Here is a 13,751-nt window from a genome sequence, read left to right as displayed (position 1 = left end):
TTTAAGGCATAGATGATCCTTTGGGTTTGTGTGTACATACCCATGGCCTGATTTGTGTACCAGAGAACACGGCAAGGAAAAAGGTACATTTATATTTATGTACAAGTATGCAACACAAGCTTAGGCATGTTTTATAACATGTGGTCCAACATTTGCCTAAAGGAAATCTCACATAGTAATTTCCTTTAGGCAAGTGTTGGATCTTACATTATAAAACATGCCTAAGGTTGTGTTGTATAAATATTAGTCACATTTAAAAATCAAAGTATATGATGCAATTAAGTAATACATTCAAATTAGATATTTCAGTTTACATACATATCCCTGCACAGGATTAAGAGCTTTTAGGTTCAAATTCAAAATTACTGTTTTAGTACTTTTTAAACTGTTCTAAAAATCCAAACAATGCATTTATACTCTTATCTTGTTCACCAAATTCTTTATAGCACATGATACACAATATGAGGAAGTCACGTCTCTGGGCAAAGTTTACTGGTGATTTCATCTTAGATTTCATCTCATCTCATTCATTCCTTCAACATTTTATTGATTGCTTGCTAACTGCAACTGATTGCTTGTTAAGGTGCTAAGAGTTGTGAATACAAAAGAAAAGGTCAAGGTTTAGTCCTCAATCCTGCTCCAGGGCCTGGGCGAGGTGGAAAACACCAATAGCAAGCTAGCCCCAAGGGACCTCAGGTGCATATTCCTTCTTCCAAGTCTAAAATCCTTCAGTTTAGTTCAGTTGCTCAGTCGTGTCTGACTGTTTGCGACCCCATGGACTGCAGCACGCCAGGCCTCCCTGTCCATCACCAACTCCCGGAGCCCACCCAAACCAATGTCCATTGTGTTGGTGATGCCATCCAACCATCTCATTCTCTGTCATGCCCTTCTCCTCCTGCCCTCAATCTTTCCCAGCATCAGGGTCTTTTCAAATGAGTCAGCTCTCGGCATCAGGTGGCCAAAGTACTGGAGTTTCAGCTTCAACATCAGTCTCTCCAGTGAACACCCAGGACTGGTCTCCTTTAGGATGGACTGGTTGGATCTCCTTGCAGTCCAAGCACCACAGTTCAAAAACATCAATTCTTCGGCACTCAGCTTTCCTTATAGTCCAACTCTCACATCCATACATGACTACTGGAAAAACCACAGCCTTGACTAGACGGACCTTCGTTGGCAAAGTAATGTCTCCGCTTTTTAATATGCTGTCTAGGTTGGCACCCCACTCCAGTATTCTTGCCTGGAAAATCCCATGGATGGAGGAGCCTGGAAGGCTGTAGTCCATGGGGTCGCTGAGGGTCGGACACGACCGAGCGACTTCACTTTGACTTTTCACTTTCATGCATTGGAGGAGGAAATGGCAACCCACTCCAGTGTTCTTGTCTGGAGAATCCCAGGGATGGGGGAGCCTGGTGGGCTGCCGTCTATGGGGTCGAATAGAGTTGGACATGACTGAAGCGACTTAGCAGCAGCAGCAGCAGCAGCAGCAGCAACAGCAGGTTAGTCCTAACTTTCCTTCCAAGGAGTAAGCACCATCCACAGTGATTTTTGGAGCCCAGAAAAATAAAGTCAGCCACTGTTTCCATGGCACCCCACTCCAGTACTCTTGCATGGAAAATCCCATGGGCAGAGTAGCCTGGTAGGCTGCAGTACATGGGGTCGCTAAGAGTTGGACACAACTGAGTGACTTCACTTTCACTTTCATGCATTGGAGAAGGAAATGGCAACCCACTCCAGTGTTCTTGCCTGGAGAGTCCCAGGGACCGGGGAGCCTGGTGGGCTGCCGTCTATGGGGTCGCACAGAGTCGGACACGACTGAAGCGACTTAGCAGCAGCAGCAGCAGCAGCAGCAGCAGCAGCAGCAGCAGCACTGTTTCCACTGTTTCCCCATCTATTTCCCATGATGTGATGGGACCGGATGCCATGATCTTAGTTTTCTGAAAGTTGAGCTTTAAGCCTTTTTCACTCTCCTCTTTCACTTTCATCAAGAGGCTCTTTAGTTCTTCACTTTCTGCCATAAGGGTGGTGTCATCTGCATATCTGAGGTTATTGATATTTCTCCTGGCAATCTTAATTCCAGCTTGTGCTTCATCCAGCCCAGCGTTTCTCATGATGTACTCTGCATATAAGTTAAATAAGCAGGGTGACAATATACAGCCTTGATGTACTCCTTTTCCTATTTGGAACCAGTCTGTTGTTCCATGTCCAGTTCTAACTGTTGCTTCCTGACCTGCGTATACGTTTCTCAAGAGGCAGGTCAGGTAGTCTGGTATTCCCATCTCTTTCAGAATTTTCCACAGTTTATTGCGATCCACACAGTCAAAGGGTTTGACATAGTCAATAAAGCAGAAATAGATGTTTTTTTTTTTGAACTCTCTTGCTGTTTCGATGATCCAGCGGATGTTGGCAATTTGATCTCTGGTTCCTCTGCCTTTTCTAAACCAGCTTGAACATCTGGAAGTTCACGGTTCACATATTGCTGAAGCCTGGCTTGGAGAATTTTGAGCATTACTTTACTAGCGTGTGAGATGAGTGCAATCATGCCGTAGTTTGAGCATTCTTTGGCATTGCCTTTCTTTGGGATTGGAATGAAAACTGACCTTTTCCAGTCCTGTGGCCACTGCTGAGTTTTCCAAATTTGCTGGCATACTGAGTGCAGCACTTTCACAGCATCATCTTTTAGGATTTGAAATAGCTCAACTGGAATTCCATCACCTCCATTAGCTTTGTTCATAGTGATGCTTCCTAAGGCCCACCTGACTTCACATTCCAGGACGTCGGGCTCTAGGTCAGTGATCACACATTCGTACTTCTACACTAATAAACTAGGAATAAGGTTTTGACTAATCTGACGTAATTTAAAACGGTTAGTGCGGTTCTTTGCCCTGCCCATCTTTTCGGGGTCGGCTGAAGATCAGCTTTAACACGACTCGCCTGGAAGAGGCTGTGCTAGCATTCTGAAAGTTTATAATTAAGTTCAGTGTTTGAGTGTGGGCTAGAATTGGGGAGGAGAACGACCATTAATTACAGAGTTTCGTCTGTGGGTGCCTGAGGGCTTTAAAGTACCAGAAACAGGAAAAACGGACAAAGCTTTACTCGTTTTTAAATAAACGTCGCACAAGAGTTGCCGACGGAATCCGGCTGCCCTTGGCACTCCGTAGGGCGCGGGCGGGTTGGGACGCTCGAGCATCTCCTCCACCGACCATCGTTCACCCCCCACCCCGCTACTCCGGTTGTGGGTCTGAGGCCCTAGTCTAGGAGCGCTGCCGCTGACCCGGGCTCTGAGGGTTTGGGGCCTCGATCCTCGAGCCCCGTTCTTGGGACAGGAGGTGATAGCCAGCGCGCACGGAAGTGTGCTCGGCTCGTCCCAGTCCGAGTCTGACTCTCCTCCCCCACTTCCTCCTGCGATGGCTCAGCCTCCAGGGCGGCTCCTCCTCCTGCTCTGCCTCCTCCCACTGGCCGAGGCAGGACCCCGGCCGGGGGTGCGGCGCCCGTCCCGGCAGTCCCGAGCCCGAGGCGCGACGCTGAGCGGCCGAGCGGGAGGGAGGCGGGGGCCGCCCGAGCTGCTGTCCCCGCCCCGCGCGCCCTGCGCCCCACTTCCCGGGCGGCCGCTCAACAGCTCGGCCCTCCTTCCTCCCCCAGCGCTGTCCGGGACTCGCGGGGAAGCGAGCAGCTGGCAAGTTTCGGCGCGCGCAGGCGGCGGGCCGCGGGCTCCGTGCGCTCCGGGAGGGGTGGCCGCGGCTCCGGGCTCGGCGCCCCGCGCGCACTTCGACGATGGCTTCTCTGCCGCGGCGGCGACTGCGCCTTCGCCCCCGCCGCCTCCTGCTCCTTCTCCCCGGAATCCTGCTGCCTCTTTGCGGCGCCTTCAATCTAGATGTGGAGAGTCCTGCGGAGTACTCCGGCCCAGAGGGAAGTTATTTCGGCTTCGCGGTGGACTTCTTCGTGCCCAGCGCGTCTTCGTAAGTGGCCACCCTTGGAAGGGGAGTTGGTCCCCTCCGCCATCAAGCGCACCCACCCTGCGATTTCCCATAGGGAGCGACCTCTGCAAAAGATCCCGGCGTCTTTCTATCCGTTCCTTCTAACCTTCCCTCCCCCTCACTGGGCGAGTTAGATTCTGGGTGGATGAAATATTTGGGGGAGGTGAGCCCCTGCACTGCTCATCACCCAGTTCCCCCTTCTCCCTTCTTCATAGGGAGCGCTTTGAAGCAGACCTGTGCTTAAAATTAGGGGAAAGAGGGAAATCAACAAAGGCTAGTCCGGCGGAACACCGCGCAGCCTCTGCGGGCTCCCGGGACTTGGTCAGTTTCATCTCTGAACTTCTTTCTCTCCTATACCAGTTAAAGTTAGCCTTTCCTGTAGTCGTCTTTTTTGCTTCACAGACTTACTTAAACACCCGTGTTTTTCGCTCTCCCCAAAGCCCTCCCTCATTCTTTACGCCTCTCAGTCTGATTTTGTCCCTCCTCGTCTGCTCCTTTTCCAGACATTCTGATGACTAAAATGACCATTCTGTCGTAGGAGATTCATTGTGTCTTATCTCTGAGACTGTCAAACCTGTGTACATTGGAGGCTGAACAGATGAATTGGATGTGTCATCTGTTCTTTTTATAGTGATCCATTATTTGGGTCATTGTTCAGTAAGAACAAGGGTGTTTGCTGAGTTTTCACTCACTACAGGTCTTTTCAGTTATGTTTCAAATTACCAACGTTTCGCGTTGCACAGGATTTGGAACAGAGTTATTGTCATTATTGGATTAAAAGTTGTCTCTCACGTCACCAAACGCTGACATCATTCTCACCACCCACCACCTTTTTTAGCGTTAGAAATACTGATTTAATCAATGTTCACTGGCTGTCTTTTGATGTTTAAATCTTGTTTCCAACAGGGAGAACTGTTCCTAGCTCTTATAAATCGTAGCAACATATTTTTGTTTTTTTGTTTTTTCTGTATTTTAAAGTATTGTTTTTTGGGGAGGGGAGGGAGGATAATTTTAATGGTCAGTGCTTTTTAGAACCATTTTTTCTTATTCATACATACCTAATTTGAAGATGATTAAGTATTTTTCCTTGACTTTTAATAATATTCATCAGGATTTATTCTTTCTGAGAGTTGTTGATTATCATTCATTTTGGTGACAACCTTTGCAGCACTTTGGAAAATCTGTTGGAAGCAGTTGGTGGAAACTAGACCTCGATCTCTGTAGTGAACTCAGTTTTGCTTTCTCCAGCATCATTGCTTTTTATGAGACCTGAGCACAGATTTTCCAAAGTGATAAAAATAATCATTAACTTCAGGAAGCATTTACTGCCTTCTCATTTGATGTAATCATATTTTCAGCCTTTTTTGTTATTTAAATTTCTTTTTGTCTCCAGATAGTTTTAAGTGTATGCCTTTATATTGCAGAGGATTTTAGTTGCTCTCAGAGTGCTCTTAATAATTCTAATAGTTTTGAAAATACGTGTTGTTTTTTGTCAAGAGTTACAGAAACAAGAATTAGCATTTAAATGTTTTCTCGTTGATGGAGTGTTTTGCAAATGTTGCTCTTAACTCTGTGGCAACCCTCTGAGTTTAGTGGTGTAAAGATATGTGACAGAATGATAAACTTTAAGTGTTTTTACCATGGAAAATGCAGTAATGTTGACTGTTGGCCTGACATATTTCCTATTTTTTGGCTGCGAGGGTGGATGTCTACTTTGTGACTAGCCATTGTAGTTGTTGAATACACTGTGACCTCACAGGTTTACATTATCTCCCACTTGGGCCTTTAATGATAAGGTAAAACTGAAGTTGGTTTGGTTTCATATAACATTTTGAAACTTTCTTCACTAACTTTGTTATTAATAGACTAGTGAGCTCTAGAAAAGCCTTACTTAAAAAAATATAAAATTATCTTTGAGATTAAAAAAACCCAAAATATATATAAACAAAGGTGTCTACTTCTGAGCATTTCAGATTTAAAAAAGATTGATGCAAACTTATGCTTCCCTGGTGGCTCAGTGGTAAAGAATCCGCTGCCAGTGCAGGAGATGTGGGCTCCATCTCTGGCTTGGAAAGATCTCCTCGAGAAGGAAATGGCAACCCACTCCAGGATTCTTGCCTGGACAATCCCAAGGACAGAGGAACCTGGTGGCTACAGTCCATGGGGTTGCAAAGAGTCAGACAGGACTGAAATGACTGAACAACAATGTGCTTAATTTTGGAGAGAGGTACTTCTAAAGTTTAACAAGCATTGGAATCCCAGGTGCACGAGAATGCCATTTACAGTATCAGCAGCTGCATTTACTGTTGTCATTTGGTGTGATAATAAACATCTAAAGGGAAATAAAATTCACGTTAAAAAAAAGTGCTAATTAAAAATTCCTTTCTTCTGAAGGAAGAGTGCCTGGATTAATGAGGAAGCAATGAGGTCTCCTCCTGCTGCTTCTGGTTTCTGAAGGTGTCTAAATACCTTTGGCAAGCTGTAGGACTGTTTTATGTCTCATTTTTCTTGTTACAGAAAATTGTTACCAAATTATATCCATACCCTAATGAAAACTAATGAATCAGTGTTCATAATAAGCAAAAATATTAAAGTGACTTCAGTAAAATTTCTCCAGAAATGTCTTAGGTTTAAAGTGAAAAGTCAGAAAAATTGTGATTTGAAAATTATAAAAAATATAGAAAACAAACTTATGATTACCAGAGGGGAAAGATTGTAGGGGAGAAGGATAAACTAGGAGTTTGAGATTAGCAGATGCAAATTACTGTATATAAAATAAAGCAACAAGGATTTACTGTATAGAACAGGAAACTATATTCAATGTCTTGTAATAAGTTGTAATAAGCTATAATGGGAAAGAATACACACACACACACACACACACACACATATATGTAAAACTGAATCACTTTGCTGTACACCAGAAACTAACACAACATTGTAAATTAGCTATGATTCAGAAGAAAAGGAAAAGTAATTAGGAAAAATAAAACATTGGCACTCCCTATTTTTTTTCCCTGTATGCATTAATTTATGGTGACTGTATTGCCAAACTTACATAAAGTTTAAATAGTGTATACAGGCCAAGAAGCAAAGGCATGTTTTTCTTATGGAGAGTAATTGAAAGAGTTAAAAATTACACCCTAGGCTTAGTTATAATAATGGTATTTTACATTGGTTGACCTATTTTATAATTTACAAAGCACTTTTGCTGTGATTTCTCATTTTGCTCTACACCACAGACCTCTAGGGGAAGAAGGGAAGCAGATAAACTCATTCTTACAGATGAGGGAACTGAGGCCAGAAGCGTTTGTAGCCTTAAGTTGTTTGAGTGGGATGATGTGGGGTAAAATGGAAAAGATGGGAACAAAAGGCAGAAGAAATGAAATCCAAATTCCATTTAATTTTTGTATTCAAATTTTAAGAAGAAAATGAACAGTTTTCTTATTCTTAAGGTATGTTATACAGTTCTCATTTTACATATATTTTGAAATAATGCTATAATGAGCAACACTAGATTATAAGGCTTAATAATTAACACTAGATTATTAAGGCTAATAAGCAACACTTAATAAGGCTATTAAAAAGCAACAATTAATAAGGCTACGAAACTAATAAGCAACACTAGATTATAAGGCTTCCCCCCATTAAACATGATTGGAGCCTTACAGTTACTATTTGTCCTGTGACCCCAAAGACAAGGTTTGGGTGGGTGTGCCCTGGTCACAGGCCATCCTGCAAAATGATTCTCAGTCCTGACTTCCTGTTTGCAACACCTGGAGAGCTTTTAAAACCATACTGCTTCCCTGTCTGCATCTTCTATCTCAAAGCAGAGCTCAAACTTTATATTCAACAGCCTCTGGATCATTTCTCCTTGACTAGACTGTCTTACCTCAATTTGACAAAAAAGAAAAGGAACTTTTTCACTAAGTGATGTCAATTGCACCTCTGTTTCTATTATGGTACCTTCATTCTCTCTGTCGCTCTGGAAATAATTTCGTATTCCGCCCTCTCATTTTCTATTTTTCTTTATCTCTCCTACTGCACACCCCTAATATTAGCCAGTGATTAGTCACCAGGCAGAAGGTCCTAGAAGTTCTTCCTTGCTAATGTTTCTTGCATCCATCCCTGTTTTCCACTTGTACTTTGACGAGCTGTCACAAGCATGGTCTGTGGTACTCAGGTCATCACTTTTGCTCATCATTTAGCTCTTAGACCTGCAAAACATCTTACATGTTTCTAACAGTTTTCTCTTTCTGAAGCATCTTTTGATCTTGGTATTCTGCTGTTTAAGTTTCCTCAACAATGTTCTCATGACCAGAGATGAAGTCCAAACTGCTTAACCTGAATGAAGGCCCCTTTCAGTCTGTCCCAGTCTGCTTTTACGTTTAAAAGCTCACATCCTATTTCTCCCTTAGTTTTTGTAACCATCTTCACAACCTTTTTGGAGAAGGCAATCACACCCGACTCCAGTTCTCTTCCCTGGAAAATCCCATGGACGAAGTAGCCTGGTAGGCTGCAGTCCATGGGGTTGCTAGGCGTCGGACACGACTGAGCGACTTCACTTCACTTCACAACCCTTTACCAAATAATACAGGTTATTTTCATGAACTGAACATAGTGTGGGTCTGGCTATATTGGTTCTTTTTTCTTATCATAAATAATATACATGCATAGGTTCTGTCATTTTTATTTAGAAAGCAAGTCCTATGTTGATTTCTCCTGATTAAGGCCCAAGGTTTATAGGATAGATATTATGGAGAAAAAGAGCAAATACATAGAATTTATAATTAAAGCATCTGTTTTACATCATATAAATATTGACTGTAGCTTTTTTTTTTTGAAAAAAATGAAAAGTAAATGTGACTGGAATTATAGCTCTGAAATAACATTCAGACAATATAATACACATTTCTTTCTATATATGTATATGATCATTTTTCGGAAGTTCCTTTTGGTGAAACCTCACTGGTCAGCCAGAGCCAGCCAAAATATGTTCAACATGCTTTATCATGGAGAAGTCGATGCTGAAAGCAGCCAAATAACTTAGTTCATTTGGAGGGTTTGAAAAGTGTTCTTGTCATTGTTCGGCTGGTTGTCTCTCCTCGGTGGTCAAGGTCCCATTCCCTGCAACTGCCCCTAAAGTACACTTTGGGTTAGAAGTGCGTCCACAGGGCATCTTCCTGCTTGTCTGCTCACATCCTCTTGTCTGTCTCACATCCTCTTCCCCTCCCTTTCCCTCTTCCTCCTTCCCTTCCCTTTTTAAAATTTCCTTTTCCTCCCTCTCTTCTGTGCTCCCTCCTCTCTTCTCCATCCTGACCCTCCCTTTCTATCTCCCTTCTCCCTTCCTATCTGCTGGCCCTCCCTCTTTCTTCTTCACCTGCTACCCTAAAATTTCTTGGCATGATATTAATAACCTGCTCATATATGTAAACCTTAATTTTAAAGCCATTTAATGAAAATAAGTCATTGAGTGAAAATGGGGATTCTGATACTGTTTTGGGGCAAACTTTCTGGTGGGAGATGGATTCTGTCAGGAAACTGCAAGCACGTGAAACTAAGTTGCTCAAGTTCACATTTTTGCTGCTTCTAAGAGAAATCTCTATCAGCCTCAACTAACCCTGTGCATCTCCCCCAGCTGTCCACCGTTGTCAGGAAATGTTGCAAGCCAACCATTTTCTGCCTTCTTTTTTACCTCTCTCCTGAGAGCTTGCCTTTGGGTTAATTAATGACCCTTTGAGAAAATTGAGGAAAGAAAAAGCTCTTTTAAAAAGAGGTTTGAACTTTTTATTTCTTGCTTTATTAGGGAATCATTTTATTAATAGTTGTCTTTCGTTCTGGTGTCATCATCTTGTATTTTTATGAAGTGGTCACATTTTCTAAGTTTGCTCTTATCTGTACACATTCAGAAAATTTCTCTTTTAAGTAATTGTACTGGGCATTACTATTTCCATACAATGGAAGTGGAAACTGAGGCTGAGAGATTTACAGTGACTTTCTTGAATGATTTATATGGTGATTAGAACCTTTAGACCCAAACTGCCCATTAGACAGTGCTGCTTACATCACATTTTTTTTTTCTGGTCTGTCACTTCTTTTACTTTAATTAAGCTGTTGTAGGCACATTAGATATTCCTAGATGAACTCTAGTAAAAACGATTTAATTGTTTATAAGGTGATTTATTTACAGGCTGTTTTTTGTTACTGTGGCAGAAAGACACAAACTTGTCCTCCCAACACATTAGCAGGCTTTTCCTCTCTGCGATATGTGTTGCTCTTATAGTCTTAATTTTCTCATATAGGATCTTTTGCCACCCTGTACTCTTTGTTCTCTACAAATGCTTACTTTTTTTCTCTCCCTTTTAGAACTTAACATTTGTCTAAGGCAGTCTTACTGTTTTTATCTCTCCATTTTTCTCTTGGAGAACTTTCTCTTAACACTCTTTACAAGTAACTTCAATATCATGTTGACACTTGGCACAAAGAACTTCATTTCTCAGCTTTTTTTCCCTCCCATTCCTCCCATTAACCTAGCACTTAGAAGCTGAGAATGCTCACACATTCCTTTTATATTATTCTACCATTTCTGTGGCATTTCACCAATGTGCAAGACTGCACATGAAGGTATGCTTAGGAAAACTTGATGAACACCCTGGTTAGCACATCTAATTACCGTCATTTCATGCCCATAATGTGCAAATGGTCTGATGAAAAGCAGCAGCCTTGTTCCTGGTCTTATCCAAGGAACTCGAGCTCTGTGCCACCAGTAGAGTGAGTGCAATTTCCATTCAGAACTCTCCTGCAGAGCCCTTTTTTCTGTCTTTGCTGAAGCCTGTGTCCCCTACCAACTTCCCAGCCTTCTCTGTCTCTAGTGCCACGTAAAGAAAGTATCTGAAATCCAAGATTAAGAAGCGATATGTTACAGAAAGAAATTATTTTAAGGATAACTTAACCAGATGTTTATTGGAGGATGATTTCTGCATTCTGCAGGGGTTGATGATAGTGGAGGTGGCTTTTTACTTATGGCTGTTAAAACTGAGACTTATAACTATCAAATGTACCTGCCACTCAGTTGTCAATTTAATAAGCTTTTTTAAAGCGCTTATTATGTGGCAGTACAAAGATGAATGAGGGTATCCTTCATTCATGGAAGCCGTTTATTATAAGGTAGGAAGAAGTGCTTTGACAAAAAATTATTAAAGGTACTGTAGTGTGCTGTGTGAGGACAGTTCAGAAATGAGTTTGCTTGTAGGTTTTTAAATAGATTCTGAGAACCAGCTCTTCTGTCCTGATGTCCCGGAACCGGTCCTTTATCCACAACACAAAAGTCATAACACACACCTGTGCTTGTATTACCCTTATTAGGGCTACTGCAGGAATGATCCTATGCCTTTTTAGGTACAGATCTGAAAAGTATACTTCTCAGAAATACTTTTTTTTTTCCCCCTATCTTGTACTCAAGAATCATTTAATTCAGATAAGGAGGGGCAGTTTTATAATTTTGTAGCCAAATTTTTGACCCGTTGAAAGGCAGATTTCATATATATATATGTGTGTGTGTGTGTACGGATGTGTGTGTGTGTAATTTAGTTGTTAACCAGCTCTGCTGTAGAAATGTAGGGTAGGATGATAACTGAGCTGCTGTCTTATTCATGGGGGTTAAGAGTTCTCGAGTTGGACTGTGAAGAGAGCTGCGTGCCGAAGAATTGATGCTTTTGAACTGTGGTGTTGGAGAAGACTCTTGAGAGTCCCTTGGACTGCAAGGAGATCCAACCAGTCCATCCTAAAGGAGGTCAGTCCTGGGTGTTCTTTGGAAGGACTGATGCTAAAGCTGAAACTCCAATACTTTGGCCACCTGATGCAGAGAGCTGACTCATTTGAAAAGACCCTGATGCTGGGAAAGATTGAGGGCAGGAGGAGAAGGGGACGACAGAGGATGAGATGGCTGGATGGCATCACCGACTTGATGGACATGAGTCTGGGTGAACTCCGGGAGTTGGTGATGGACAGGGAGGCCTGGTGTGCTGCGATTCATGGGGTCGCAAAGAGTCGGACACGACTGAGCGACTGAACTGAACTGAACTGAACTGAAGGGTTCTCTTACTCAGCTTTTTTTTTTTTCCCTTGCTGAATGAAAACTTAGTTGGCTATGAGGAGAAAGAGCCAGCATTGGTGTTTTACTGATGCCAAATATGACTGCATAAAACTTTATTCAGCAGGGTGTGGCTTGGTTGGGAATTTTGTCTTTTGAGTGTGGAGTTTTAAGATAAGTATCTGAAAGCAAGATTCAAGTAATTCATGCAGCCAGCTCTTGACTGGTCTAAATAGGATTTGGTAGCTACCATCCAGAAGAAATGAAATTGATAAATAAAAGTTAAAATCAAAGCATTCCAGTACTTCCCCCAAATCAGCTTTATCACTTTTCCTTTGATGCCATGGTTACCTTACAATAAAATATCTTTTAGCTCAAAAAAAAAAGAAATCAGAGCATTCCATATTTAAGATGTAGGTTTGTTCATAACTTCACAAAAAAGTGAAAAGCAATTGTGAGTATTTTCTTTGCTGGAAGAATGTAAGTGACTTAGTGTTTAGTAAGGAAATGATAGCGGTGGTAGCTTTTATCCAAGGCCTTCTGTGCTTGACTCCGTCCTGCTCAGCCCCTTTTACGCTGGCCTCTTTCTCTGCCTCCTAAATGTTGTTGCTTCCTCTCTTTGGTCCTCCTCTCTGTGCGAAACTCTGCATTCCTAGTTGACATTCTCACCATATTATCTCTAAGACAGAAGTCTCCTTAGAGCCACAGATACCAATTAGGTGTCTCACAGGTGTTGCAGGCTAACATGTTGGGAACTGAATTCTTGGTTTTTCTGTAAAATACTCAGTCTGCCTTCTGCTTCCCTACTCTCTCTGCTTTTCTAGCACAGTGTATGGTTCTCCCACTCCTGAGCTCCAGAAGGAAACCGAGGTATTATTCTTTCATCTCATCTTCTCTTTCTACCTTAGTCAAGCCATGAGCTCTTCCTGTTCATTCTACTGCAGATATTTTCCAAACCTGCCCATCCGTCTCTTTCTCCATCTACCCTCCCAATCTCAGTTACCGTCACCTCCTTCCTCCGCTGCTGAAAGTCTCTCACTTTTCTTGTTCCATTTTTACCCCCTCCTTCCTTTATTTGTTTCCCCTAAGGCACCAAATTTCATTTTCTTTATTAGATTATGTCTTTCTCTTGCTTTAAAAAAAAACATTCAGAAGCTTCATATGGACCTTAGGAGAAAACCTGAAAGTTTTCCTCTGGCTGAAGGACCCTGCGTGATTCAGCTTTGGCCAAGCGCCCTAGTTTTATTTTGTGCCATTCTCAGTTTGCTCTCCTTCAGCTGCTCCTCTTCTTTGTAAGTCTTTCCTGCTTTGCGACTTTGTACCTCTGCCTGGGATGTTCCCTTCCACCTCTCTATTGTTGTTGTTCAGTCACAAAGTCGTGTCTGACTCTTGGTGACCCCATGGACTGCAGCACTCCAGGCTACTCTGTCCTCCACTGTCTCCTAGAGTTTACTCAAATTCATGTCCATTGAGTCTGTCATGCTATCTAACCATCTCTTCTTATGTTGCCCCCTTCTCTTTTTCCCTTTAATCTTTCCCAGCATCAGGGTCTTTTCTACTGAGTTGGCTGTTCAGTAGAGCCACTCATCAGGTGGCCAAAATATTGGAGCTTCAGCCTCAGTCCATCCAGTGAATATTCAGGGTTGATTTCCTTTAGGATTGACTGACTTGTTCAACCTCTGCAT

The 13,751-nt window shown here is 42.5% G+C and overlaps 1 protein-coding gene across 2 annotated transcripts in view; it reads left to right on the top strand.

The window, feature by feature from the left end:
* Positions 1–3,515: 3,515 nt before the first annotated feature.
* ITGAV (integrin subunit alpha V) overlaps positions 3,516–13,751 on the top strand; it is a 109,236-nt gene continuing 99,000 nt past the window's right edge. For both annotated transcript variants that reach the window (XM_070802534.1, XM_070802532.1), the window contains exon 1: positions 3,516–3,956. In XM_070802534.1, coding sequence (XP_070658635.1) covers positions 3,772–3,956 — 185 coding nt within the window. In that variant the 5' untranslated portion in view covers positions 3,516–3,771. The remainder of the gene's footprint in view (positions 3,957–13,751) is intronic.

Source organism: Bos indicus, chromosome 2 (genome assembly GCF_029378745.1).
Source record: "Bos indicus isolate NIAB-ARS_2022 breed Sahiwal x Tharparkar chromosome 2, NIAB-ARS_B.indTharparkar_mat_pri_1.0, whole genome shotgun sequence".
Taxonomy (NCBI): domain Eukaryota; kingdom Metazoa; phylum Chordata; class Mammalia; order Artiodactyla; family Bovidae; genus Bos; species Bos indicus.
Note: the sequence above shows the minus strand (reverse complement) of the source record. Positions and strands in the feature narration are given on the sequence as shown.